General features: G+C 39.9%; 2 protein-coding genes across 5 annotated transcripts in view; one reads left to right on the top strand and one right to left on the bottom strand.

Annotated features, from left to right (window-relative positions):
- The first annotated feature begins 4,646 nt into the window (after window positions 1-4,646).
- Window positions 4,647-9,377, top strand: LOC131974590 (beta-1,3-galactosyl-O-glycosyl-glycoprotein beta-1,6-N-acetylglucosaminyltransferase-like). Its single transcript, XM_059336966.1, has 5 exons — window positions 4,647-4,722; window positions 5,918-6,538; window positions 6,640-6,733; window positions 7,373-7,777; window positions 7,915-9,377. The coding sequence occupies exons 2-5, from the start codon at window positions 6,234-6,236 to the stop codon at window positions 8,404-8,406; spliced, it is 1,296 nt and encodes a 431-aa protein (XP_059192949.1). The 5' UTR covers window positions 4,647-4,722; window positions 5,918-6,233; the 3' UTR covers window positions 8,407-9,377.
- The window catches only part of LOC131974589 (protein prune homolog 2-like), a 28,633-nt gene continuing 10,806 nt past the window's right edge, over window positions 9,156-26,982 (bottom strand). The window contains exons 5-15 of one of the 4 annotated variants that reach the window (XM_059336960.1): window positions 23,389-26,913; window positions 20,122-20,664; window positions 17,765-17,853; window positions 17,248-17,469; window positions 16,961-17,137; window positions 16,567-16,666; window positions 16,066-16,197; window positions 15,224-15,310; window positions 14,949-15,047; window positions 12,619-12,651; window positions 9,156-11,152 (exon numbers count right to left, since the gene is read on the bottom strand). In XM_059336960.1, coding sequence (XP_059192943.1) covers window positions 11,122-11,152; window positions 12,619-12,651; window positions 14,949-15,047; window positions 15,224-15,310; window positions 16,066-16,197; window positions 16,567-16,666; window positions 16,961-17,137; window positions 17,248-17,469; window positions 17,765-17,853; window positions 20,122-20,664; window positions 23,389-26,913 — 5,038 coding nt within the window. In that variant the 3' untranslated portion in view covers window positions 9,156-11,121. Of the gene's footprint in view, window positions 11,153-12,618; window positions 12,652-13,216; window positions 13,590-14,948; window positions 15,048-15,223; window positions 15,311-16,065; window positions 16,198-16,566; window positions 16,667-16,960; window positions 17,138-17,247; window positions 17,470-17,764; window positions 17,854-20,121; window positions 20,665-23,388; window positions 26,914-26,982 lie in introns of those variants that run through there. The other 3 variants (XM_059336962.1, XM_059336963.1, XM_059336961.1) reach the window with 3 other exon arrangements.

The raw sequence follows: 26,982 nt of genomic DNA, 5'->3' as shown, positions 1-26,982 counted from the left end.
AGGGCCTACTTACCTGTATTTTTTTTTCTTATATTTGCATACATTTTGTATGGCTACAAGGTATGAATTTGTTCTTATGCTGGGCTTACACCAAACGATTTTCACAGTCCCAGACTAAAAAAGGAAAGTCTTTAGTAGCCTAAGGCTACGCTTACATGATGATGGTCTGAATATGCAAAAGTGGCATCGCGTCTTCACTTTTTATTCTGTGTTTAGATGAGCGTTTTTGGGAGGAAATCTGCGTACATATGGTGACGCAAAAGTGTGTGGAATTCGATTGTATGCATTTACATTTAGTCATTTAGCAGACGCTTTTATCCAAAGCGATTTACAGGAAGAATAAAAGCAAACAATCAAGGTATAGTGCAATAAGAGCTATTGGTGCAACAATAAGTGCTAGTGACAATTCTTTAAGGAGTAGAATTACCGTGTGGTGCTAGGAAAGAAGATGCTCTCTGAAGAGCTGGGTCTTCAGGAGTTTTTTAAAGGTAGAGAGGGACACCCCTGCTCTGGTTGGTACTGGTAGTGTGTTCCACCGGTGGGGAACAAGAAATGCAAAGAGTCTGGATTGCCTTGGACCAACGGAGGGTAGAGCTAGGCGCCGTTCATTGGAAGAGCGCAACGGTCGTGAGGTAGCATATGTCTGAATCAGGGCGTTCAGGTAGGTAAGTGCACTACCGGAGACAACTTTGTAGGCCAGCATTAGAGATTTGAATTTGATGCGGGCTGCGGGATGCGTATGCATGCCAGGTGGCATCAGATAAGAGTATCTTTGGGCATGCGGACGTTTTCACGCCACGCATTTTCATCAGCTACTCCTTCCAAAAAGTTATGCCACCATCGACTAGATCTCCCAGGTCTCGTCCAAAGCCGTCTGGCTCGCCTCCGACATATTGGTGCATCCAAAATTTGATAGAGGTAATTACAGATCCTTCTTTGTTCAGTAATACTATCTGTACATATCCTGCACATTTCGTGGAAAGACTCCTGTAAGTCACTATTTACAAGACTACAACTAGATCTTCTTTAGCATTTTTTACCTACCATGCAATGTTTGTGTGTGCAGTAGTTTGTGTTGAAAAAAACAAAAACAATAAAAAGAAGAATAGATGCCACAAAATGCCCCCTCACAAAGCTGAAAAAGGGGTTCTGTTTTTCTGACATGAAAAGTTGACTATTTTACAGTAAACAAAATAGATATAAGGAAGAATAAAGGAAAGGAACATTTAGAAATGAATTCATGATATACATTTATGCCCTATTTAATTATGTGTTATATAGTTATATTTATCAGCTCTTTCAACTCTCATTTAGTTAATCATACATTAATTATCAATTATTTATTACTTAAATGTATAGGCCTACATTTATACATTTTAACTGGGTCTCCTTACTGTTCTCTTTACTAAGAAACAGCGCCCCCAAAATCCCGCTTGTGGCCGTAAATATATTACATCACTATATTTGTATTTATGACTGAGCTTACTAGCATTATTGTGTGTATTGGGTTTTACTGGCCAGTCTGGGACCGGGGACCTTTCCCCCGCTCATATATTGGTTGTTGATTGTGTTACGTCAATGCGACTTGCGATAATATCAAACACGTTTGATACGTTTGATCATATCAAACACGTTTGACATACTAGCAACCTATGCCCTTTAACCTGAAACGTTTGATATGTTCGCAAACGTTACTGCGACTTGCGATAATATCAAACACGTTTGATATGACCGCAAACCCAAGACTAGGAAAAGTCACGGCAGTCACGTACGTCAACAACCAATAGATGAGCGGGGAAAGGTCCCCGGTACTCGAGGGGAAAAACAGAAACCCTTTTTCAGCTTTGTGAGGGGGCATTTTGAGGGGTCTTCTCCTCTTCTTCTTTTTTTCCCCAACACAAACCACTGCACACACTAGAGCAGCTGTAGTCAAAAGCTGCTTCTCCTCCATTTGTAAGTTTTTACTAAGAGCATGATGGGAAAAAATTGCACGGTAGGAAAAATCTCAGTCTGAGACTAGGCTGGGACTAAAAACTCTAAACACTTGTCTTTAGATGTGAGCAGGTGTGAGCCTGCAGTTTTCTGGGTGTCTTTTCCAAGTCTTCTGATGTATAGGTAGCATTACATATCTCAAATGCTTTACTTCATTGAAGAAGTGTTCCTTCTCAACAGTCTTTTTAAAAAAAGTGTACCAGTATACATTATATAATTCTATTTGTTTAACAATCTACTTGACAAAACCTGAAAGTACAGTTTTAGAACTTTTTCCTTTTAACTTTAGAAGGCTGAAAGATAATCTGCTAACAGTCCCTCCAGTTTATCCAACATTATTAGGGCCACGGGGCAATCGCACCGAGCACTGGTCCCATACAGCAATAGCTGTTATACGTGTTATACTGTGGATTTTTTCTTCTTCCTCTTCCGGACGCAATTTCGTCCCGCTACTAGTCCTACAACTTGAAGAGTTGCAGGACAAATTATATATCAAAACCTGCGGTTTGATCGGGATCGGTGTGCTATTACTTTTCTCTACAGAATACAAATTTTTCACGACGTAACTCGCGAAAAACTGCCCAAAATTTTGCATTGAAATGAATGGGACGGCTGAAAAAAAATGAGCGAAAAAGAACAATACTTGGAGATTTTTAAACGTCTACTTCTCCGGCATAATTTCACCTAGAGACCCCATTTAAACTTTAAACAGTAGGCACAAGTCTTTTGTATTGGTGTATTAATCCACGTTTCGATAGGTCATACAGTTTTTATCAATCCATGTTCAATGACCAAGATCATTTTTGGAGAAATTCTGAGATTATAATGGGTGTGTATTGCACGGAATGTTCGTGTCACAGTGCGTGACATCATCGCCAGAGTGTAGAGGGAGAGAAAAAATTGTCCAAAAATACATTTGAAAACTGCGCTCCAGGCCGCAAATTCCACTCTACAGAAATTATTTATACTTAGAAACGCAGGAAAATTTGTCTTCTCACTCACAATCCTCTGGTAAAGCTGTCAGAGTTATAGTTTGGGCGTAGGACGCACAGATGCGCCACCACTAGCACCAACAGCCTCATTGGCTCCCATATTAAAAACGCAGGAAGATTTCTGAAAAAAAAAACCATATCTAGACGTTCTGGAAGAACTCAGGACGCTCAAAGTGATCTCGGATCAATGATAGTTATCATGGTTTTGCCAAACGAAATGTGGTGATGTAATACCATCACCTCATGTTATGTGTTTTTAATCATGCCATGGTGGCTGGGTCCCTCTCCCCTGGATCCATATTTATTTATTTTTTCATACATGGCCCTAATACGCCGTCGTAGTAGACGATCCTGGTGATAAATTAATTATTTAATATCCCAGAACATGATTGTGTCCGCTGAACACCGGCCAATGTTTTATTAGGTTATATGATTAAGGTAAAATGTAAATTATGTCACTCAGTAATGATCAGCCTCGCGTGGGACTGATGAAAATGACAAACAATGTAAAAGTTGCTGACAGACAGACTCTCATACTCTTTTTTTTTTTTTTTTACTTTAATAATATCCATAATAAATCTGTATGGTGGAAAAAACAGATCACCAAAAGGAAAAAAAAAACTTCTAGAGCGATCTTTCTCTTAATTTATTATAAATGTAGACATATGTTTGTGGTGTTTTTGTTGTTCAGAGTCACAATAAAACAGATTTTAACTACATGGTGAATCATATAAATAAAATATAAAACTTGTGGTGACACACTTTAGTTTAATCTGTGATCTGTCTTCAGTCCGGTATGAAACTACAGCGATGTTGCGATGTATAACATCAGTCCGATCAGCTGCTGCGTCTATTCAATAAGTCAGGGGGCGGGGCCACCGCTAAAAGACTTCCGCATAGGTTGCTCTCGTGTATCCTCGCTTGTGCCTCCTCCGATATGCCTCCTTTATCCTCTATCCTCTATCCTCCGATCACAAATAAGAGCTTTGGGACGGTCTTAAAGATGGCACCCGCGAAAGAACTTCCGGTTCAAGCGAGGATAGAGGATAGAGGAGGCGAAAATTAAGAGCTTTGGGATGTACCCATAGTGTACACACACCGGCAGTAGCCCCCGTGGCCCTTTCAAAATTTCCCCAGAGGAAATTTTCTAGTTAAACTGTATTGTTTCTGTGCTGATTTATTACTTATTAAAAATCTTCCTCCTGATTTTTTGTTTTATAAATTCCTATAGGGTGGTACATTGTAGTCAGATGAAGAGGTTTTCATTTTGATTGGTGAATATGACACCAATCACCCAGATAGTGGGGTTTTAATCAAAAATGCTCAAAATGCAACTCAGTCTACACGCCCCTTTTCACAGCAGACATTTTGATTTGCCAAAGCGGGATAAGCACAATATTCAAATTTAATTATGGCTTCATTCCATTAAGTGTCCCTGTCAGTGACTGAGTTTGCACAAAGCCAGAGCCCTGGAATTAGTTCCTCTAATGGAATGCAGCCGTCTCCGATGCACCAAATCGGCCTGGTGTTAAACTGTAATTGTTAAAAGTGTTCCATGTGAGCTATTATCCTTTTGATATCTGGGAAGAGCAACTAGCACACCTGTCTCTGCTTGGAGTCAACAGCACACAGGTGAACTCAGTCTGCCCTAATCAATGCTCCTTTAACTCGGAGGAGAAAAGTGTGCTCTGTTTGCTCTGCCTCCGGTCCTTCTGCTTGTCTGTGTGTGTGTCTAAAAGTGAGTTGTTGTTTGAAGTTTATTAGTATATACCAGCACATTTCCCATCATTTAAATGTCTGACTCATTTCAATTTTTAACTGATTCATTCTTTGTTTAAATATCATCTAACTTTGTTCAGAGCTAATGACAACATTTCAGTGAATTAAGTATGAATAATTAACAGCCATCTATGGTTTTTTACGTGGGAAGCTATTTTAAGAAGTAAAATAAGTCTTTAATAGTTGTAAACCTTCATGTAATTACTATTTTTCTCTATCATTTTTTCTTCCTCACCCTCCCCTTCATCCTCTTTCAAAATGCCCTTTCTGGCTCTTCTCTCTCTTCTCTTCCCATGTGATGCAGAACAAACATCTCTCTGGATTAGAAGCACATGATTTTAAAGTTGAATGAAAATGATCCAGGCAGCTCTGCTGACAGACCCTCCCTGTGTTTATTGATTTTTTTATCTTCCTCTTCCTTATCCTGAAAATGCACCTATAATTTTGGGCTTGAGTTTTCAACATGGTGTTATTTGCGATTGCCTGTTTAATAAAGTACTACTCCACCCCCAAAATAACAATCTGTATATCAGTTTATCACCCTGTATTACTTTGAATTTGTGAAGAAATGTTGTTTTTCTCTCTCACATGCCTCCGTGGTGAATAAGCATCTGAAAATTGAGGAAATCCTTGATGTAATGAAGTAAGGCTGCATTCAAAAACAGCAAAACTATATCAGCATTTGTTCAGAAGGTCCTACGTGACTTCTACAGTATAATCCATGTCCCATTTTTCAAGTTGTATTAGTGAAAGTGTTTTTAAAAATTATGATTTTAGTGAAAATGCATGTGTCATTATTGAGATATGACATGAGTTATGTGAGATTTTATAAATGGATGTTTGATATAGTTTTGCTGTTAAAAGCAGCCCCCATTTGCTTTAATTCAGGATTTTGTGATTCTTTGCTTGCTGGGAGGCAGGTAAGACACTTTTTTAACAAGAATTCAAGATAACATTGGGTGAGTAATTGATATGTAACTGATTATTTGGGGTGTGAAGTATTCTTTCAGACTAGGAGCATTTACAGTTAATAAATAACATTATCTACATGGAAACATGGACTTTGCTTTATGGTCCCCTTTACTTTTCATGGGAATCCTTTGTTCATATTAAGAATGGGTGTGTCCATAACACTTCCTTCTTCTTGTTTTCAGGGGCAATAATGTATGGAGTGACTGACCTGCCTGGAACCATAATGAGAGGAACTTAGTAAACATTAGTTTTGATTTTAGATTAAAATGGGGTGCACTTATGTAGCGCTGGTTCTTAAAAAGTAAAAAAGCTCAACAGCATCTCATAAGTTAATTGGAATAATCCTGGTGGGCCTTACAGAATTAAGACACAACGTTTCTTAGACATTAAAGGAAAAATCAGTGACTCTATGACAGAAATATAAAGACTTCATACAGCTGGACTACATACAGAACCGACATTTAAAAAGTGTCCTAGCTGAAGTCTTCCGCTCAAACAATGTGGCCTCTGAGATATGCCTGTAGGCTGCTGAAGCCCATATGCATACTGTGTTGTTTACTATTGATGCTCTCCCTGCTGACTGACCATAAAATAAGATGGGATCCTACCTACATTCTCCGGTACAGCTGGTTGGATTATGATGATGCTGATGCTGGCCCAGAGAAAGTGTGCAACTGTTCAGCAATCCTGCAGGGAGATGGAGAGGCAGTGGACCAAGCCAAACTACTGGCCATCACTAAAGACTTCCGAAAGAGGGTTCAGATTCCTGATGAGTATTATATCAGTGCAACCAAAGACTGCTGGTGTGTTACTTTGAACTCCAAGTCTCAGTAATTGTATTCCTGTAAGATATTATGTCAATGAATTTAACAGAAATCAATTGTTCCATGTTGTGTGTTGACAGGGAATTCAAATCAAGCAAGAAATACTTAACATTCCCGTTAAGCAAGGAAGAAGAGGACTTCCCACTGGCTTACTCCATTGTTGTGCATCATAAGGTATGTAGCCTAAATTTAAATTCATATAAACTTTAAAACCAGTGTAGTAGGTGTAAACAATCTACTGTATTTAGTCATTAAAGGGGTACTTCATTGATTTAACACATGGAGTGCAGTCTATTTGTCACTTACTGTATAATGTCTGTGACCTTTAGGATAATCACAACCTCATGAAACTTTACAACAACAAACTAGAGACCTGGGACATTTACAGGATGTAAGGTTTTCCTAGGTATAACCAAAATTCAAGTTCAGGAGGTTGTCAAATATATAAATAAACCAGAATGAGAATTTGCTAATCATCAATTTGACTTGTACGACTATATGTTTTAATGTCCAAACTGATAAAACTTTAGCTTTTTCTGAATTTGATGGATTCTGCTTTTATTTACGTTTTTGTATACTGATGATAATAGGGTTTCTCATCTGTCCCCAGAACAGTGTTTGCCATCCAATGGCTGAAAAATGCAATTCTTGTGCAAATCTCGATAAAAATAAAAAAAAATCTATGTCCTGCTCCCCCAACCCTCTTTAAAAAAAGTAGTTTGAATGTTAAGGGGAATTGTTACAAAGATAATTAAACACATGAAACAATGTGCATATGAAACATACACAAACGTGATGAATTTTATTCCATAGGTGCAGAACTTTGAGCGACTGCTGCGAGCCATCTATGCACCTCAAAATCTCTACTGTGTCCACGTGGACAATAAATCAGAGCCCTCAGTCCTCTCTGCCATCAGTGCCATCAGTTCCTGTTTCCCAAATGTCTTCATGGTGAGCGAGGCTGTGACAGTGGTCTATGCTGGCTGGTCACGAGTCCAGGCTGATCTCAACTGTATGGCTGATCTTTATAATGCTGACACAAAATGGAAATACTTCATCAACCTTTGTGGCCAGGATTTTCCTCTGAAAACCAACTTGGAGATTGTAAGGGCGCTGCGTTCACTGAAAGGCGGTAACAGCTTAGAGTCAGAAAAACTGCCTGAAGAAAAGAGATGGAGGGTGGAAAAGTCTCACCAGGTAGTTGATGGGCATATCCAGGTACTTTCATTTATTTTTTAGAAATGTTGTGTTGCATGGCTGTATTGATAATTTGCACAGAAACTTTGCACGCGTCGGTTTGTATTCACTTTGATTACTTTAACCATATTACTAATTAACTATTTCAACTGTCTCAGGCGATAGGAAAGAAAAAGGAGCCACCTCCCTTCAACCTGCCAATTTTGTCAGGAAATGCCTACATCGTGGTTAACCGAGGCTACATCCGCAGCTTGCTGGAGGACGAAAAAATAAAGGCACTGATTGAGTGGGCCAAAGACACCTACAGTCCTGATGAGGTTATCTGGGCAACCATTCAGCGAGTCCCTGGTGTTCCTGGATCAACGTGGCCAAACTCCAAATACGACATGACAGACATCAATGCGATTGCACGGTTGGTGAAATGGGAGTGGCATGAGGGGTCACTGGGTTCAATGGCGGCGGTCTATCCAAAATGTCATGGCAACCATGTCAGGGCAATATGCGTGTATGGTGCTGGAGATCTGCAGTGGTTACTAGCGCAGCATCACCTTTTTGCTAATAAGTTTGATGTAGACATGGATCCCTTTGCTATCTACTGCTTGGAGAGGTATTTGAGAAAGAAGGCACTACTCGCTGGAAACCAAGGATGATTTAAAAAAAAAAAAATGAGTCCCACGGTTCAGTCGCCAGAATAAAATATTGGCATTATAAATTTCTGCAAACCACAGATACATTGAATCACGATGTGTCTGAACTGCTGCACCTGTTCTCATTCCCTGCTCATCACATAGTGAAGCTTTGTCAGGATCAATGAGACGCAGTTTTAATCACGCTATTAATCCTAACAAACTCTACAGTACTTACGATTAGTCAGCAGGACTACTTGGTTAGGTTTAGGAAAAGATCATGGTTTCGGTTAAAATAAATACGCTTATTATGTAACTTAAGTTTTACCTTTACATTCAAACGGGACTCAAAGGTGATATGAACCCTGCTCTCAGTGAAAGACATACAATTAGCTAAATAAAAATCAGTTAAATTTGTGCACTATTTTATTTTTTGCTGGTCATCTATCAGAATATCTGCTAGGTCCATCAGTTCAAGACAAAAGAGTTATTTGGGCATTTCAAGTAAAAACTTCCTCTTAACAGATAATAGTTAGGGTTTTTATGTGAATATGTACTAAATACAGACAAAAGCAACAGGAAAAAACCCTCTACACAGTATGCCACCTGATAGAGCTGGTGCAGGTGCGCAAAGAACAGAGAAAGTGTGTAGTGTTTAAACGTATTGCTGCACTTTAAGCAGTTGATACTGTGTTTTTATATTTGATTGTATTCACCATGACATTACATGGTATCAAAAAAGATTAATTAATTCACTGTTCAATGTTATTTAAAAAAAAACAGGTCAGTTCAAGTGGGATACTTTTGGTTATTATGCACTGAGCAATGTGTTTATTGTGATGTATGATAGTTTTTGAAAAGGCTGTTGTGGCTGACACATCTTTAATGAAGTAAAATATTTGACATATTTTGCAACAAATGAATACCTTGTTAGCAACAAGCAAATGTATACAAATATAAGAAAAAGCAAATAAAAGTATTTACGATTCAACCTGCCCAATGCGTCACATCTATTGTACCTCTCGAACCAACAATCTTTCTATTTCTCACACACAAAGCCTAAACAAATCTACCTCATCCGCAAAGCAGGGTTAACCACAATAAGCCTTTCTTACTTGGTAGTCTGACTTATTTGAAGCTGAATCAACTGAAAATGAGTCAGACTAATTCAAATAAGCCTGGCTTATTTGGAGAACTTGTTTTATAAAAAGTCTCAAGACAAATTAACATTGATACACAGTTCTGCCTTTTGGGTGAGTAATCAGATCAGGTTAATCTGGGACTGTAGCAACTGAAAGCATGCAACACATTACTGCAGCTAACTACGGTGGCTCTGAGAGCTTAATGCACTGTAACTTTAAACATGCAAGAAGCTGTACTTGCAACCTGGTCTCACAGGAATCCGTGAAATAGCCACGGATTTGCTTAACTCAAAATCCGTGGAATAGCCACGGAAATCACTCAAATTTCCGTGTACTTGCTAATGTACATGTGTTGTCAAAGTCATGTTTTTTAATTGCTTGCGTTTTCTAAAATTGCAACGCATTGAGCTTAAGGGCCACTGTAAATAACTATATTTTTGCTACCTTTTAATATATGATGTTGCAAGTATTTTCACAGTGACATACAGTGTTAATAGAACAGCTCAATAATGGGCTTGTAAGGCTGCAGTCACACATATCCAAATGCAAGTGAGTGGCAGGATGTGGCATAAACCACAAAGTTTGCTGGTTTGTCATCAGTTTGACAGCCAAATGAGACAGACACAGACACACACACACACACACACACACACACACACACACGTATTGGTGGAGGCTGTGACTTTGCCAGTTAAAGATGAGCATTTGCTCATAAAATGGAAGTAAGCGGGAGGTGAATATATATTCGCCACACGTACAACTGTGTGATTGCAGCCTAAAGAATGTATGAGGTGTTGAGTCACATAGTATGACAAGAGCAACCTACACCATGGGGAACTTTTCAAAAACTGGCTTGGCTGTTCGGCTTCATGCCATTACAAACCGAACAGGCATATACAGTACAAAGATGTATTTGTGTGGATCATATTTTTGTAAACCTTGACATTCTAAAATTACAGTCTAAACAGAGTATCTCTCAACATTACAGTCTATTGTTGAAACTACAGCACAGTAACAAGCCAATTGTCCAGTGTATTTGTGAGCAGATGGGCTTTTAATGCAACTTATGTTTTTGGTTATAGGTGAAAGAGTCAAAAGCCTCGCTACGGCTTCAGAGAATCCACACTTATTATCACCATGGATTACAAAAGGTACAGATGGCAACTGGCAGGGTAGATTAATACACATGAATGTAACAAAGCCAGTTAGTAATTCCCCCGAAGTGAAAAACACAAGAATAAAAAATATTGTTGAAATCAAATGTCACAGAAAACAAACGCTACAGAATGGGGTTCACAAGTGCTGTGTAAGGTACAGTAATACAGGAAAAAACCACCTTCCCTTGAGTGCATTGACAGTCTCTGCACTGTACTCACAGTATTTAGCACCCACAGGTTACTACTTTCCTCAATGAACCAGCAACTGCCTGATGTATTGTACCACAGCATCCTCCTTTCTAGCCCATTGCTAGTTGTTCGATATGACAGCTATGTGCCGTAAATGTCATGCTGCAGACTGGCATATTTTCAGATATGCTGCGGTAGAGCACAGCATAATGCAGGGAGAAGATAGGCAGCAGCCAGGTATCTTGTGACTGTCAAACAAAAGAGTTCCCCTTCTTGTCAGCTCTGAGTGGGAGAGAAGACGAGAGAGAGAAAATTGTAAGATTGTGTAATCAGGGCATAAGTAATAAACATTGAAAACTACAATATGTGAGAATTAGAAACAGTAGTCACATCATCAGCTACACACTTCTGCAGAAGCTTAGCTAGGCTTTTTGCAGAGGCACAAATGTCATGACTGTCATGCTGAAATGTGACAGGAGATATGCCTATTGTACTGTAAGTAATGCACTGGAATTCGTGGGATTGTCCCCTGATGAGACAACAGAATGACAAAAGCCACATATTGCCTGGAGGGCACGAATAAACCAAGGTCTTTCAACAAGTAAGGCCGTTGTTTCTGTTCTATTGTTGAAATTTATGTCGGAAGGTAATGTTTTTTTTAAGCCTAGCCTTGTTCTCTTTTACTCACCTTAGCCAAGTGGTTTTGGTGTCAAAACCATTTGACAACATCAACAAAATGTTAAAATCAGTTATTGTAATGTTTTTGAAACAGCAAATGTCACATTCTAATATGTTACGATCGTCATTTGTCACATCATACAAAACATGGTGCAAATGATCATGAGAATATAATGATACAGTATGGTGGTGGCCAACGTTTCATTATGCACCATCATGTCTCTTGTTGTTATTCTAATGTCTGGATAACCAGTCTATTATGATAACAAATAAAGAGACATGATATTGTTGCCATTTTGCTTCGACCCAGAGAAATTCAAGGTTGAAGAATGAGACCATGCACATACGCAAAAACAGCACATATTTTACTGAGAGTAATACCAGATGGTGACAGTTGTATAACTATACAGAAAACAACTTTGCATAATGAAACGTTGGCCACCACAGTATTCACTATAATTTTTAAGGATGCAAATCATACACCTCAGAGGTATGAGTATGCTCTGTTGGATATGCAATTATCTTGCAATTCTTCTAATCAATTATCTTTAATTCCTCATTTGTTAAAAGATTCATATACGACAGCAGGCACCATTTGTAACAGTAGTAGTTACCTCAGAAACCCACCAGGTATTTTCTTACTAACAGTCTTTGTTAGTCATGGAAAGCATTGTCACTGTCATTGAAATGAAACACTGAAATGCTAGCATCAAAATGTTTGGAAAACCCTCCGAAGCTGGCAGAGCAGCATGAGAGAGTTCGATGCTTTATAACCGAGATCTGGGCAGGTTTAAAAGCAGTTGACTAGAGGCCAGCCAGGTTATTCTGTGATCGAAAGAGACAGTGCTAAAGAGAAACACAGGCCTATTTAGAATGGCACATTACCACTGTACAAACAGACATTTGCAACAGTAGTTATGTTTAAACTCTGTGTTGCTGTATGATTGGGAAAAAAACTCAATTTACATGAGAAATGTGTTCACAGAATATTGGAGCAATATTCAGCAACCACTTCCTTTTTTGTCTCTGTTCAAATTCACTGGCTGACTGAACAATGGCCCACTACTTACTTAGCTTCTGTGTCCTGTAATTCTGTATCCAGTCTGGTTTAGCATTGGGTTGGAGGGCAGAAAGCAAAGGGTTAGTGAGGGAGATAAACAGGTGACAGGGGACGACCATATTGTCAGTACACATGCAGTTGCTGGGGATTAGTAGCCTGTATTAACGCTGCCATAGGAGGGTGAATAGAAGGAAAGGAAAACAAGCATCAGTGTTCAAGGACAAAGGAGTGAGCCACAGATGCACTGCAATGCATAGGGAGCAATCATTTTTCAAAAATAAACAAGTCAAAAGAGCCAACCTTTTTTTTTTACATATTTTTTTACAAGCACTAGGTTTAATTCATTCTCTAGTTTTCCATCTCAAGACAGGGTTCCTAGATAGTGGATAGGGTTAAAGTTGGAATAAAATAGCTTTAATTTTTCCACAGTCATCCCCCCTGTTGATCCACCAAAGCATCAGCAAGTGTGTTTAAACTGTAAATCTGGACAGAAATGGCTGAATAGGAAGTCATCATAAATGAATAAAACCTTATCTCTTTTCTAATGGTATATTAATGTTCCATAGGAGACTGCCCTCGCTAGAAAAACAAAAGTGTTATTACTTATTTGTTAAAAGTTTACTTTTTCTGCTTCGTGTCCATGTACTTGACCTTCCTCTCAGTAGCAAAGAAGTTTGATGTTGTTGGAGCGCTGCAGGTCATTAAGGCTGTCCTTGCTAAACCAGTCATTTTAGTTTTCCAAAACATTCTACTTGGGTGCAATCTGGTGGCATTATCAATAAAACACTGGTGATGTGCGAGTCATGAGTGAATCTGTTTTCATGTTGGATAAGAAGACAGCCAAAGGTTAGTCCCAGCATGAAAAAACTCAATAGTGTTGAGGGATTTTCCAGGGAGACTTCTACATAACCAACTGATCAAGCAGGTTAGGGGATTTACCTCATGCATGCAAATTTGTGTATAGCTCTCTCCTCGTTATACCTTGGGGCAGAGTGAGAAATGCTTTAGTCCACAAACAGCGGCTATTGTACTGTTATCTACTATAGGTTTGACAAAAGATTTTTAGTAAAAACTTTAAACTGGCCAAACTGAAGTGAAGGAGGAGAGGCAAGGTAGTTGACCAAGTGAAATGAAAAACACATTTCCCCAATTTAAATCCTGTGTTGCTGTGTTAATTGTTCATTTATTTATCTCCTGTTATACACAAAAATGTACAAAAAACAAACAAAACATAATTACTTAAAGTATTTTTACATCAGAATCCCCGTGTTTTCTCATCCTATAAGATGTTTTCAATGATGTTTAATGATACACCCTGCACAGAGGCGTTCATTCAATCACATAAGACTTTAGGCGGCTAGTTTTTCACACTCGTCATGTACAACTATAAGGCTTCAGTCACACATATGCGAATTGAACATTGGTGAATATTGGCCTCCCACTCACTCCCATTCTATGAGAGTGAAGGGGGCGAAGAAAATATTTACTTCCAGTGTTCAACTTTGTGAATGCTGACTGGCAGCCTCAACCAACAACAAAGAAATGTGTGTGTGGTTGACCCAAATTGGCTGTCAAATGGACTACAAACCAGTAAATTGATATCTGTGTATGTCACATCCTGCGTTGCTCACATTTCCTCAGCAGGTGATGATCACTTGCCTGCTTTTGCTTATGTGTGACCCCAGCCTGAAACCACATTTAACCATTTGTGGGTGAAAGTAGCTAGCAGAGCAATATGTGGAGAGAGACAGGAAGTGTTTAGATTTCCAAAGAAATGTGTCTAAGGTCTGATTAATTCATCTCCTCCTGAACAGGGGCATATTCAGTCTAAATACAGTGTGCATCGTTTGCTACGGTTTTCAGGTTGAATGACATGTTTTCTGAAAATGGTGTGCAATGACCTTTGATGTATGTTTTCTTTTGTTTGGTTGGTGTGTCAGAGGTGTTAGCAGCTGTGCTAAGACATCTTTTGTATAAATGCATTTGCCAGTTTTAATGATTATGAAAATGAAATCAGCTTAGGCTTATCAAACATACAAGTGACATCAAGTTTTTCCCAGTCCCAGCTCTGTGGACACTGGTGTTGTCTCTCGCAAAACACTGTTTCATATTCATTTTAAACCATTATTTCTTACTGTGCTTTTGTATGTAATTTATTCCATGCAATGTTTGTCTTTTATCTTGACCTTGAGACAGTTATTAAGTGTTGACGTTTAAATGAAAAATCATATTAAAAAGGAGAAGTACTTGAATTATTGTTACTTGTTACATGTAACTGTGCACTCTTAAATTTTACCTAATTTGAAAATGGTAATTGGTACGTGTTATAGGTTGACTTACTTTACAATGCTGGGTGGAATGTGGACATACTCCATTGGGATGATTTCTCCAAGCTCCTTCAGACTGTTGACATACTTGATCTTGCTGCTGAACTTGGAGCTGTAGAAAACAGAAATCACAATAAGTTTGCCTCAGTAATGTGCCTGTTATTTGGCACCTGGTTTTACACTCTACTAAAATTGTCATCTTGGAAATAGTTAGGGCCATAAAGTGTGTTGTATTTCGATTTGTGTTAGTGTCAAGTGCTAAAAGATCACAAAGAAAACAAATGAGACCTTATGAAGGGTCTGGTGATTCCCAGCAGAGTGCGTATGAACCAGGACGGATGGACAATGATGAACATCTTTAGGTTTTTTTTCAGTCTGTGGGACAAGAGAAGAGGCAGCAGTGGTGTAAAAACATAGTAAAAGCTTCATTATTACTATAACTTTTTCACATATTAATATCAACCATTCCTGGTGGAAGTTCTAAAGTACTTTATAATAGGAGTACAATGGCAGTAATCATAATAATAATAATAGGCAGAGCACATGCTTTTTGTGATATGGAATGTATGATAGGTATGCCCTCTACTGGTCTACTTATGAAACTGCATTGAGTCGTGATGGGACTGATGGCCAAGTTCAGATTCAGATTTGCCTTTATTGTCATTTCATGTTCTCATACAACAAGATTTTCTGTCTCTCATAAAAGAAAACTGTTTCCATACACTCTGCTCAAACATACATCACATACCCACACGTAAAAATAGAGTAATTTAAAAAAACAACCTTGAATGAGTTGTAGCTATGTCTGGCATCACAGTGAAAAAATACTCATTCAAGCAAATCAGCCAGTTAAAGTCTTCATGTATTAATGTTAGTTTGGCTGAGCATGCATGATTTTATTAAAACTATTTTGTTTATATGAATAAAACTCTGATAGTAAGTAAGTAATCTTTGCTTAAGTCTCTCTTTTACTAAGAAGCACAAACATGCTATGTGGGTTAAGCACAACACATATACATATACATATACATATACATATATATGTACACATACATATATATGTATATATATATATATATATATATATATATATATGTATGTTTCGGTGCACTTGTTTGTGTGTATTTTACCTTCTGTTTATCATTTGGTAGCACTTTTTCATCCAGGTAAAGCCAGGCATTCTCCTGCGAGGTGTGGCACCATTCAGGTAAACAATCATGTAATCTTCTGCCACCATTAGTTCCAGTGTACTTATTACATACCTACACAGACAACAGAAAACACTGTGTAAGATGGGCATACAGTATATTTAAAAAAAAAACGGACTGTAGTTGAAGCAGCACAACACAAACACAGCATTTTTGTTGTTGATTTAACAGTAAAATGTACATAATCATTTCCACATCCACATTTAAGTGTGGTGTTTTGTCTGGGCTGCCAGAGACCAATCCCCACCAGCCTGGATCTACTTTCTTGTTCAAAGCCTTGCCAGAAGAGTGAAGCTTGTTATTGCAGCACATTAATGGCAATGGTTTTGGATTGAAAGGTTCAGCTAGGTGTAATGCTCAGGTTTCCAGTTGACTTGTTTACAACTCCACAGGTCTTTGATTATGCAGTGCAGCTTTACTTACAGAAACAGGTTTTCCATTACATAATTGTAATTGTCACAGTCGCTGTCCGGTAGAAAACATGCTGCAAAAACGATGATGGCATTATGTTCCGCATAATAACCTGAAAACAAAGATTAAAAAGTCACACTTTTAGTGCATATGCACAAACCTGATTTTATCCTTTATGAGACAGTTTTCTCAAAAAAATGTTCTTGATTTGCTATGGCCACCTAATTCAAGTGGTGCAGGGCATATCTTTCAAACTGGCTGGTTACCAATAATTTATTTCACATAAGGGAAAACTACAAGCTACAACTGAATGGGGAGCTTTAAGAGGGAAGGCATCAGCAGAGACCAAATGAAAAACATACAACAGAAATGGATAAGTGTGGATTTTATGCATCTGTACAGGTACCTCCATGAGAAATGACTCTTTTGTATGGCTCAATGGATTTCATATCAATGCGGTGTTCCTGCTCTCCAATCACCACGCTCCTCCACAACTTGTTCTCCCTGCTCTCCTCATCTACGCTGCGTCCCGTGACATCACTTGATGCTGCTTCTGCACCCAGATTAGACTCTTCTGAGTCCCCTGGCATAAAGACAACAACAAATGTATATTTTTACTGTATTTTATTGACTATATACCATGTGACTGTGTATGTCTGTCTGCATGTTTGTGTCTTCAGTTATGTTTCTGACCTTGTTGGTTGAACTCCAGCATTTCAGCCTCATCAGGTGTGTCCAGCTCATCTACGTTGACATCCAGGTCATCACCAGTGTCCAAGGCCTCATCATCTGTGTCCAGGGCATCTTCTGAGAGAAGAGACCCCTCACTGCGATCCAGTGACACACTCATTGGTGGAGCTGCCAACTTTCTCCTCTGATTGGACCCGCCTGACAGATCTGCAGAGGAGGATGCATCTGGTCAAAGAGAGATGGTTTTATTATTATTACTTTTCAAACTACTGTAATTATCCCTATTGTGACAACCTTAAAAGTAGCATTTGTCTGATTTCTCTAGATTAAGGTACATTTACAGTGTTGTCCATAAAAAAGTATGAAGAGTTTTAACATTTACATTTTTACTTTGGTTAAGTAATAAATCAGTTAGACTCCTAAATCATGATAATAATATGCCACAAAAATCATTAAAGTAGCCAAATATGTTGAATAACAGAAGCAATGCAAGTTAATTTTTCTTATGCGGTATATTTACCTTCTCTGTTATCCATCTCCTCAGCAGCCTCCTCACTGGAGGCCATCTTCATCATCATCCCTGCTGCCCCGTCTCCCTGCTGGGAGTGTCTGCTCAGAGGCACAGAAAGACAATAATGAGCCACAACATAAATTATCATTGCTATCACCACTGCCACCATAGGCACAGCTATGCATAATACTGGGGCAAACAAGCCAATCATCTACAAAGAAAAATAATCTAACTTTTCCCATGACATTGGATGTAGAATAGTTTTAAATCTGTTCATCTGACTTTGGACGTAAAATATTACAGAAGCAGAAGGAGAGAAATGGACTCACTGCTTCATTCCCAGGCTGCACGTGTGGGCTGAGGAAACAATACTGAGCAGTGTTGCTACCTCCCCCCCAACCAAAGCCCCTCTAACAGACCTGATTAACATACGGCCTGCTAACAATAGAGGGAAGCGGTACAGAGAAACCAGTACACATGATTATAGAAACAAAGACACACTGATGCTTTTTACCTCTTTTTAAAATAAAATAAAAATCTCGGTCTTAGGACACCTACCTTTCACTCACTCTGTCTTCTCCCGCGGAAGAGAGACTGAACCACTTTTTCCACAATCAAGTCACATGACCACTTGATTATGAAAAGGTCTGCCGTGTATGCACGCAAACACACAGAGTAAAAGACAGGGGAGGGTCATGCATCCCAAAGAGGGGGCAGGTCATCAGAATTACAAAGTGGGGCAAAACAAGTACAACGATGCAACTGCTAACAAGGAACAATTAAACTGCAGTACACACACACACACACACACACACACACACACACACTGCATACTGATTCCACAATATGACTTTAAATTTCAATTGAGTCAAAAAAAAATCCATCTTGGGTGAGAGATAATGTATAATGTGTTAGAAATTATCTGTCATTCTGTCTCTGTGTGATAAACGTCACTATCTATGCATGCGTAATTCACTATATATGTGTGTGTGTGTGTGCCCTCTCTGTGCATGCAAGATGCTTTGATACAATGATCATGTGCTAATATTGTTTAAACTAAATAAATTTACTGCATCTGCTTAAACTTTATCTGCCCTATTTAGAGTAAGATTCTATAATCACAAAAATATATGTTTTATATTTTATGTGGACATTGCAAAATCTGTGTCTCCACTAATATCTGCAAGTCATAACAAGGGAGGAGGTTGTGTTCTGAAAGTTTTGTTAACAGGTCAGGGAGGACATGATGTGCTGAGCAGAAAGATAAACTGTCTTCTCTGCTTGGTGACATGACGTGTCCACAATATTGATTAAAACTGACGAATCAATGGATTCGAAGGAGGCACCTTTGAGGAAGAGTTCAACTTACATTCTTAGTAAACATTGTTAGGCTATAAAACTGGGTTTTAGGGAAATGATACTTGCTCCAACCTCCATGAACTGACCAGCCTAATGTGATGTCAGGGACGTGTAGATTGAACCCAGAGACTCTGTAAACTGCAAATTTCTTGACATATTGTAATAAAATGAAGTTAAACTGAGAACTTGGACGTCTCCTGCTCATCCTTTCCCCATCAAACGATCGGCGCAGAGAAATAGGTGAGGACTTTGTGTTGGAGTCAGATAATTTAATTCTAAAGGTTTCCTCAATGCATTTCTCAACAATTGTGAATGTGGCCCCAGGCCTTGTACCATCACAATCCGGCCTGTGATGGCCTCAAAAGAAAATAAAAAACCTTTTTGGAGGGCTGTATGAAAACAATTTGAAATTTTTTAATTGACTTTAGATGTCTTTCAATCTTCAGATCTGCAAATAGGAGTTATTTATTTTGCATGGAATGACGTCTTTCCCACTGGAAGCTTCAGTTTGTTATGAAGGGATATTTTAATGGCCAGAGTGGACAGGAGACTGATGGACATGTGGGTATTGTTCTAATACAGACTTGAAAACAACCTATCCTTGAAGATGGGGGGTCTATGGGGGGGAATAAGAAAGTTTGCATTTTGCAATCTGTAAATCAGAGATGCACCCATTCCTGCTGCTTTAATCCAATTTAAAAAGATCTTTGCTGCCACTTTGTGGTGTAAGACAGTAGTGCTGCTCTTAGCCTGTAGAAAACCTCTGCACATCCACTGCCATTTTATACACTTACAATGGACAGAAACCCCCTATAATCACGCTTCAGCCTTTTAGAAAGATAAATTAAAGACAACCTCTATCTAAAATTACGTTGTCTTGCTGAGGCTAGCTTGCAAAGGGCATTGGCCTTTGGCTGATACCAGTAAAACTGTGTGACTTTTACACAGTGCTGGACCTGTTGAACTTAATGAGGGGCAAAACTGAGTCTGTATGAGCGAAAGCTCACCTTGAGAGGAGAAAGTGAACATATTCCTCCGGCACATATCGCGCATGATCTTCTCTGTCAGGCTGGTCATGTGACTGGTAGAATGACTGTCCATCATACTGGTAATCAGCATAGTCTGACTCATACTGACTCTGGCCATCAGCTTGATACTGAGAACACTGGAGTTCAGAGGTGCACATGGAGTTGGGGTCCTCTCCATACTGGCTTTCAGCTCTATATTGAAACTTGAAGCCTTGATCATCCAAGCTGTACTCGGCATTACCTCCAGGTTCAAAATAGCTCTCAGCCTGCTCAGATCCACGTGTAGCTGTGGCATCAGTGGTAAACTCAGCATAGACATCTGTGGTGTTTCGCTGGCTGTTGGACTTAGTTTGTACACAGGCTGGGTGGGCACTCTGGTTTTCAGTTCTTTGGTCAATGTGGTGGTAGTTGTAGCCATATTGGGTTTGACCCTGAGTTACATTCTCACTTCCTGTCCACTGGTATGCAGCGTTCTTGTTGGTTCGCTCGGAGGAAAGATGTGATGTCACATCTTGGTGTCTTCTTTAAGGGGAATAGGGGATTGGGGATCAGTGCAGAAAGAAGGAGAAATTCAGAAAGAATTGTAAATACAAAGGGTATGCAGTTAACCTCATCCATCTATGTCTGGTATCTATGGTCTTTGTATTTTTTTTAAATGTACAAGTTTCATTTCCTTAAATCAATATATCAAAATCACATTCAATCTGCCCAGTATAGTCCCATTAGGACTATCCAGTGGCTTTGCAAGATCAATTTTTCATTTGGCAATTTCTGTTCTTTTTAAATCTCAATCTAACTTTCACATTAAATGTACCCTGTGGAGTGGATCCTCCTTTTGTTTGCTATTATAAATGCACATGAGCACACACATACTGTACTTGCGCATGAGCATGCAAGTGTTCCAATAAACATTCCTGCTATTATCATAATGATTGACAGGTGGTGGTAATGTGTCAGTAAATGCAGCACTGCACCAGAAAAGTCAGGGGAAGAAGAGGATTGCTATCAAGGAAAACATGGATGTAGACAATACAGATTATAAAAGTTACAAACAAATCTGCTTTGCATATGATTTCCGAGAAAGGAATTGATTCAACATGCTTGTCAGGCCTCAAGGACACACAGTGTGTTTTGGTGAGTAACACCAATTGTAAACATAATGTTTGTTTGCTAGAAAATTCCACAGGGTACTTTTAACAATGTATAAATCAATGAAACAAGAATCTGCCAATAATTCATGTAAATCATATATGTCATACTTTACTGCAATAACAAACATAGACACAAACAATCTACCTCACATACAGCATATTAAAAAAGAATTACACAAAAACAAGACATAAATATGTTATGCACTTGTTGCTAATGTAAAGTTGAAGCTTCATGGAGAAACTTTTATTTACTGATACACTGGGTATTACCTGCACACACTCAAACAGGCTTACACACATACACTCACACCCACACCTTGTAAGCGAGCTAGGGGAGCTGTTTCCATTAGCTGTGGTGGGGCTCCAGCTGTAATGAGGCAGGTAATGCATATTTAATGAGGCATAAACCGATTTATAAACACACACACATACACAGCTGTAGATCAAAGCTTGCTGCCATATGAAATACACCCACACAGAAATGCAGTTTGTTCCTTACACACACACACACACAAATATGGACACATAATCTGTTTCTGTCACACCACCAAAATTAATTTTCACATCCTCTCTGTCAGTCTTAGTCTGTCACTCATCCATACAACACAAACACTCACACACACAGATCATCAGACCCGATTTCTCAGGAGGCTCTTCTAGTTTGATTTCAACAGTCTGTTCAGTGATGCTAATATTCCTCAGATGTACAAACCATTGAGAAAGCTGTAGAGACTCAAAACCCAACAGATAAGTAAGCTAACGAAAGGGGAGGGGTGGTAGGCACATGTGTATGTGTGTGTGCAGGCAGATGCATGTGTGCATCTTCATTCACTGGCTGTTGGCAGCCTGGGAATAAAATGTATTTCATAAACAAAAGCAAGAAAGCCTTATTTCACAGAAATTCATGGAATGACCACAACCTCTTAACGCCCTGTTACCTGGTGGGGGCACGTAATGTGTTTAAATTGCGTGCAGAAACCATGGAAGCATTGCCAATGCCAATCAGGATCCGTTGTTGTGGTGGACACAAATTCCACATAGGGAGGAAGTGAGGTATTGATAAATTGCACAGACTTTTACCCAGGAGATTATTTGTTTTCTGTATGAAACTTAAAGTCAATGTTTGAGTTATTTTAACTTACTAGTACAGTGCCTGTAGGAAGTATGTATTCGTATAGGCCTAGGGGTGTGCCATATCGTATCGTTCACGAGAATATCGGTATATTTTTTTTTATGGTTAAAAAAGATGCATATCATGATATTAGCAACATTCCTACTTCTTGATGTAGTGGCGTAAGGCTAACAATTAAAGTTGTTTTAATCACAAAAAGGTACTTACTCTCTGTCGCTAAACACATGCAGCTTTCAAAATAAGAGCATGTGTGTTAACAGAATCCACCACAGAACTTACAAGAAGACTGTCTAAATAAGATGCCTTAAATAAAACATAAAAGAACCTTTATTCTCCTTTACAAAATGTCATTAAAATATGCCCCCGAAACCCCTAAATGGTTATTTTTTATTATTTGCTCATACTCAAGAGTCAAGAGTAAACGTTTTTGTATTTGGCAACTGTTGAGATTTACACTTCACACTACATTTTAGATTTTTATTTATTAATACAGACTAAAAAAAAAACATATTTTCTATATCTTTTTAAGTATTTCGTAATATCGTGAAGAATAATCGTTATCACAAAAATAGCTTGAAATATCGTGATATTCTTTTAGGGCCATATCGCCCAGCCCTATATAGGCCTATCACACAATGGGGCGGAGATCCCCTAAAAAGCATCCAATCGTAAACAGTGCAATGTGGCAACACAATATACAGTGAATGTACATGACAAAAATATGTTGGTTAATTTGCACCAAATTATTTTATTAATTCAGAAGAGCAGTATTTCTTCCCATGAAAACCTTTCTCAGAATTCTAAGATAATATTCTTGGAAATTCAGGGAAAAGGGGTAAACATTTTTTTCTTAAAGATATACATCACGCTTCGGTATTGTGCTGACTATTGAACAACTGTAAATGTGACAGAAGTAAAACAGCACTAGAGTTTAAGACATATGATTTATGGTGCATGGCTTACCTTAAAACTGGTGAATAGCTATCTTGAGAAGATTCATGGTCTCCAATCTGTTGTTCAGTCGACCATTTATCGACGGTGCTGATCGGTTGTCCATTATAGTAATCCACTGTGTTCTGCAGGAATCTGTCCCTCTCTGGCTCAAGCGTTGGTAAATCTGTTTGTTGAAAAGAAGTACCTTCAACCAGCTCCTCAGTGAAACTTAGCAGATCAGTAGTCTGTCTTTCATCCCTCGCACTTTGTACTTCTGAAGTCCATTTTGGCAGCGAAGCTCCCTCCTCCTGCTCTTCCTCGTCATTCTCCTCTTCCATCAAATCTCCAGAAAATGGTAATCCAAGTCCCCTCTCACTAGAAATGCATAATTCACTTAATGGAGTGCCAACGAAAGAGCTCGTGTGTGAGACCGAACTGTCGGTAAGCACAGGGGACTGTGGTTCAGATGTGGTTTGTGGTGCGTCCTGATCCGCTAACTGACCGCCCCAAACTTGAAAGTCTCCCAAAGAAGTAGGGCAGGGTGGAGGTGCACAGGGTGACTGCCCACCCTCATCTGAATCTTCCATTGAGATTTGTGAATGGACATAAACTTCCTCTCTGGTTTTCAGGAAGTGATCCGACGGATATCTTAATGATGGAGACACACTTCTGGCGACAAAGCTTGATTTGTCATCATAGGTCCCTTCTTCTACCTGTGGTTGACAGCAGCCTGATGGTCTTGAATCAGACTGATGAACTGCTTCTGAGTTATTTTTGGATTCGCTGGGACTAATCATTTCTGGCAACATGTGATGCCCAGCGGTGTTATCAAGACTTGCTTGGTAATGAGTGCATGAGACAGCTTGACTTTGCTCTATAACCTTGCTGTCACTACCTCCGATCATTTGGTTCTGCCTACTTTGTTCTGTGTTCTCCTGGTTCTCTCTATTTGCAGCTCGGGCCTGGCTTTGTAGTACTGACGCAGCATAGGAAAGCATGCTAAATGTCTCCATTGACTTTCTTGGGCCTTTTGATTGCCTGTCACTCTGTCTAGGCCTATCACGCCACTCTCTCTCAGCTTCTTTTACAGTACCAGACACAATTATGTAATCCATTTCGAGGCCTGATGATGAATCTCCATCAGAATTAGATCTCGGTTCGTCTCGACTGCCTGGGTGAAGGCTATCAGGGCTATACTTCAATGTGTCTCTTTCCCCCCCAGAGCTGGAGCTTAGGGACATGGTTTCTGTTGTTTTACCCACAACATTTCCATTGCTTTCATTGTCAGGACCACCTTGGCTTTCAGCGGCAAAATTGTCCCACTCAACAAGGCCTGGGGATAATGATTGGTCAACCTGGATTTGAGTCTCAGCAACTCCTCCTGCAGTGGAGGAGGAGCTGTCCACCAGAACAAACGGTGAATGGTCACTGGGCTGCTCTGAACTTACCCTGCTGATGACCATATCATCCAACTCACTAGTTCCCTCAAAAAGGAAGACCTGGTTGGGTGGCTGTTCTTTATCTGAACTAACTGCGCTGTATCCCAGAGGATCAGCCTCGTTGTATTGATTGTGTCTCTCATCTATCTGAATGGGTTTCGTCACAGCTACAAAAGGGCTGGACTGCTCCTCTAGCTGTATCATGTCTACTACGGGGCTAGCATAGGTCTCAGGGGAGGACGTCAGGCTCCAAGTGCCAGCTCCTACATTGTCATATTCTGAAGTAGAGGTGACCATGCCAGGGACAGGTAGGTCCCACATGTCAGTGCCTTGGTAAGGAGAAGCTTCATCTTCTGAATGTTCATATGCCACGTTCTGCAAAACAGACTGTTGACTTTGAATACTCTCGATGTCATTGTCACCAGTTTCTTCAGCCTGTGTTCTACCTTCTGCTGCCTCTATAATGATTTTTACATTGTGTTCAAACCCTCTCCAGCCAACTTCTTCAGGTGTCTGACAAAGTATTTTATCTATACAGCTCTCCTCCTCTATAGCTTTTTCTTCATCTACCTGTTTGCCTGCATGTGATTCAGGAGAATCGCTGGCTTCCAATGAGCCCATGTGACTGAGGTCCTTTCCATTGTCAGGTCCTTCAGGGCTTGTTACTGTGGAGGAGCTGTCTTCCTGTATGGTGGTGTTCCACATCACCATTCCACCATCAGGGAATCCTAGTGGACTTTCCACAGATGCACCGGACTCAACATTGAGGTTTGCCCCACAAAAAGAACCTGAGGTTCCAGACAAGTTTTCGGGGGTCGTGAGAGGTGATAGACTGTCATCCCGAATTGTCATATTCCACATATCTAGTGATTCGGGGTAAGATGTGGTGGTTCCGCTGTCTGATTTAAGAAATCCCTTCTGAGCTGAGTACGTCCAGAAGTCTAGTAGCTCCATCAGTTTGTCTCCTTTTTTTGCTTGTCCCCCTTCGTCCTCTTCTTTAGATGTGTCTGGGGTTAAAGTGTTCAGGATTGCTTTCTTTTTCCACAATGATGAGGTTTTTTCTTTCACTCCAATCAGACCAGCCCTGCATTTTCCTGTTTCTTCCTCCTCCGGTGGTGTCAGTTGCAGATAAGTCACAGTAACGGGGTTCCATTGATCGTGATGTAAAGAATCTGCATGCCAGGTGTCATATGATTCAGTCTGCTCAGTGATCAGACTAAGCTGGGGTTCAAGGGTCTTTCCCCTCTGGTGGGCAGTCTCCGACTTTAAGATCTCTTCTCTGCTTTCTTGGTCTATCATATCATCAACTGACTCTTTCCCTCTTACTTCCTCCAAAACATTCAGCGGGCTCTCAGATTCCTTAGTCCTATTCCAGGCATTGTTATCACTTGAGGACAACGCTCCTTGTGTGTCAAAGCCAAGTTCATCCCAGGTCTCTGACAATGATGATGACACACTGTCCTTGTGCTGCAGGCCATTGATTCTTTCAACTACATCTTCTGGAAAGAACCTGACCCCACAACTGCTGGGTGGGCGGCTACCTACCACGCTGTTGACTGGGGTTGGAGGAACGACAGTGTCAATCATATCACTCCCATGGATTTGACGTTGGTGGTCAATTGAAGAATTTCTACTGTCAAGCCCGCCCAGTGAATTGGGAGCAGAGAAATCCAACAAGCTCAGCTCTTCAAGCTCTGATAAGCTGGAGCTCCCGGCTCTTCTTTCGTCCTCATCGCCTCTCAGTCCAGAATTTGCCAGTTCTCCTCTTGGCGGCATAGAGTGGTCACTGCTTTGAAGTGGGTCAAAGCTAAACAGGTCAAGGTTTTCACTCTTATTTCTGCCAGAGCGGGTCTTCCTCCTCTCAGGTGCAACAGGAGGGGAAAGGGATGACAGTCCGAGAGGAGAGGGGTTTCTCAGGAAGAGTCCTCCCGGCCCTGCTGCTGGCCCACCTCCTGCTAAAACTTCACCGACTGGGCTGTCGTCACTGAGGAACACTGAACTCTCCTTGGAGGAGCGGCTGCTGCGGATGGTGGTCATACCACTGTCGGGGCTCACAAGCTCCCCGCCAGCACTAACTCCTACACCTCCTGTGTCTTCTTCACCATCTGCCATCACCCTGTATACAAAGACAAAACAACACTCACTCTGAATTGTGTCAATTATTGCCTAAAGGCAATGAATATAT

The sequence above is a fragment of the Centropristis striata genome, chromosome 7 (genome assembly GCF_030273125.1).
Source record: "Centropristis striata isolate RG_2023a ecotype Rhode Island chromosome 7, C.striata_1.0, whole genome shotgun sequence".
NCBI lineage: Eukaryota > Metazoa > Chordata > Actinopteri > Perciformes > Serranidae > Centropristis > Centropristis striata.
Note: the sequence above shows the minus strand (reverse complement) of the source record. Positions and strands in the feature narration are given on the sequence as shown.